The 2460-nt window shown below is 58.6% G+C and overlaps 1 protein-coding gene across 2 annotated transcripts in view; it reads left to right on the top strand.

Annotated features, from left to right (window-relative positions):
- The first annotated feature begins 566 nt into the window (after nt 1–566).
- The window catches only part of LOC144676977 (uncharacterized), a 36116-nt gene continuing 34222 nt past the window's right edge, over nt 567–2460 (top strand). Inside the window, exon 1 of one of the 2 annotated variants that reach the window (XM_078537242.1) lies at nt 567–728. In XM_078537242.1, coding sequence (XP_078393368.1) covers nt 641–728 — 88 coding nt within the window. In that variant the 5' untranslated portion in view covers nt 567–640. The remainder of the gene's footprint in view (nt 729–2460) is intronic. The other variant, XR_013575458.1, reaches the window with a different exon arrangement.

Raw genomic sequence — 2460 nt, 5'->3', positions numbered from 1 at the left:
AGAGCGGGACAGTGGGATTAGTTTGGGATTGATACAGGGCTATGGGGAGAGAGCGGGGCAGTGGGATTAGTTTGGGATTGATACAGGGCTATGGGGAGAGAGCGGGACAGTGGGATTAGTTTAGAGATTGACACAGGGCTATGGGGAGAGTGCGGGGAAGTGGGATTAGTTTGGGATTGATACAGGGCTATGGGGAGAGATTGGGACAGTGGGATTAGTTTGGGATTGATACAGGGCTATAGGGAGAGAGCGGGGCAGTGGGATTAGTTTGGGATTGATACAGGGCTATAGGGAGAGAGCGGGGCAGTGGGATTAGTTTGCGATGCTCCTTGTCATCGCCTGTTTGGTGGTGATGATGTGAAATGTCTGCACTTGGCTCTGATATAAATCTGATGATTCTCTGAGCTCACTTCGCAACCAGATCTCAATCTCTTGCTGCTCAGGGAGAGGTCGCATCGACAGGAAGCCTCTTAAACCACCTCCCAGGGGTGATTTGGTAATTGTCTCTGAGGTGTCAGCGACATTTCCTGTACCCGAGGCGGGTGCGACAGGACGCGGGTGGTGTGAGGGTACGAGCTGTGAGCTGGGCACGGTGTTCGAGGGGGGGGGTACTCGAGCACCAGGGCAGCAAGAACAGGCGATGGAGGAAGTCACCTACGCCGATCTGAAGTTCCCCGAAATCCCTGGGCAGACGACACGCTCGATGGGAGAACCGAGGAGAGGTGGAGGTGAGGGGAGAGTGGAGGGGAGCAGTCGGATGGTGGCGGGGGGCTTCCTGTGGGGCTGCACCCAGAGAGAGAGAGAATGAGAGGGAGAGAGAGAGACAGAGGGGGGGAGAGAGAGAGAGATAACGAGAGATAGAGAGAGAGAGAAAGAGATAGAGAGAGAGAGAGAGAGAGAGGGAGATAGAGAGAGAGAGAAAGAGATAGAGAGAGAGACAGAGAGAGAGAGACAGAGAGAGAGAGAGCTAGGGAGAGGGAGAGAGGCAGCGAGGGAGAAAGAGACGAAGAGACAGAGAGAGAGAGTGAGAGAGGCAGCGGGAGAGAAAGAAAGGCGAAGAGACACAGAGAGAGAGGCAGAGGGAGAGAGAGATAGAGATATAGAGAGAGCGAGAGAGGCAAAGTGGAGGAAAGGTGGTTAGAAATAACATCGGCATAGACAGAATAAGGATTGAAAATTAGGAGAGAGCAAGTGGTCCAGAGTGATCTCAGCAAAAACATCACTCTGACAGTGCGGCACTCCCTCAGCACTGACCCTCCGACAGTGCGGCACTCCCTCAGCACTGACCCTCCGACAGTGCGGCACTCCCTCAGTACTGACCCTCCGACAGTGCGGCGCTCCCTCAGTACTGACCCTCCGACAGTGCGGCACTCCCTCAGCACTGACCCTCCGACAGTGCGGCGCTCCCTCAGCACTGACCCTCCGACAGTGCGGCACTCCCTCAGTACTGACCCTCCGACAGTGCGGCTCTCCCTCAGTACTGACCCTCCGACAGTGCGGCACTCCCTCAGTACTGACCCTCCGACAGTGCGGCGCTCCCTCAGCACTGACCCTCCGACAGTGCGGCACTCCCTCAGCACTGACCCTCCGACAGTGCGGCGCTCCCTCAGCACTGACCCTCCGACAGTGCGGCACTCCCTCAACACTGACCCTCCGACAGTGCGGCGCTCCCTCAGCACTGACCCTCCGACAGTGCGGCACTCCCTCAGCACTGACCCTCCGACAGTGCGGCACTCCCTCAGTACTGACCCTCCGACAGTGCGGCTCTCCCTCAGTACTGACCCTCCGACAGTGCGGCGCTCCCTCAGCACTGACCCTCCGACAGGACGGCGCACCCTCAGTACTGACCATCCGACAGTGCGGCGCTCCCTCAGCACTGACCCTCCGACAGGACGGCGCACCCTCAGCGCTGACCCTCCAACAGTGCGGAATTCCCTCAGTACTGACCCTCCGACAGTGCGGCTCTCCCTCAATACTGACCCTCCGACAGTGCGGCACTCCCTCAGCACTGACCCTCCGACAGTGCGGCACTCCCTCAGTACTGACCCTCCGACAGTGCGGCTCTCCCTCAGCACTGACCCTCCGACAGTGCGGAATTCCCTCAGTACTGACCATCCGACAGTGCGGCGCTCCCTCAGCACTGACCCTCCGACAGGACGGCGCACCCTCAGCGCTGACCCTCCAACAGTGCGGAATTCCCTCAGTACTGACCCTCCGACAGTGCGGCTCTCCCTCAATACTGACCCTCCGACAGTGCGGCGCTCCCTCAGCGCTGACCCTCCGACAGCGCGGCCCTCCCTCAGTACTGACCCTCCGACAGAGGGGTTTTTTGCTCTGTGAATTTATCTATCCGATTGCTCTAACTGAGTTGGGAGAGACTGTTTGCCTGACTCTGAAATATGCAGTTGCCTCGGGCGGGGAGTGAGGCCTGACCCCACCATACTCACGGACATGCTTCTT

This window comes from Cetorhinus maximus, unplaced genomic scaffold (assembly GCF_964194155.1).
Source record: "Cetorhinus maximus unplaced genomic scaffold, sCetMax3.hap1.1 HAP1_SCAFFOLD_2093, whole genome shotgun sequence".
NCBI classification, from domain to species: domain Eukaryota; kingdom Metazoa; phylum Chordata; class Chondrichthyes; order Lamniformes; family Cetorhinidae; genus Cetorhinus; species Cetorhinus maximus.
The sequence above is the reverse complement of the archived record's forward strand: the minus strand, read 5'-3'. Positions and strand labels throughout refer to the sequence as shown.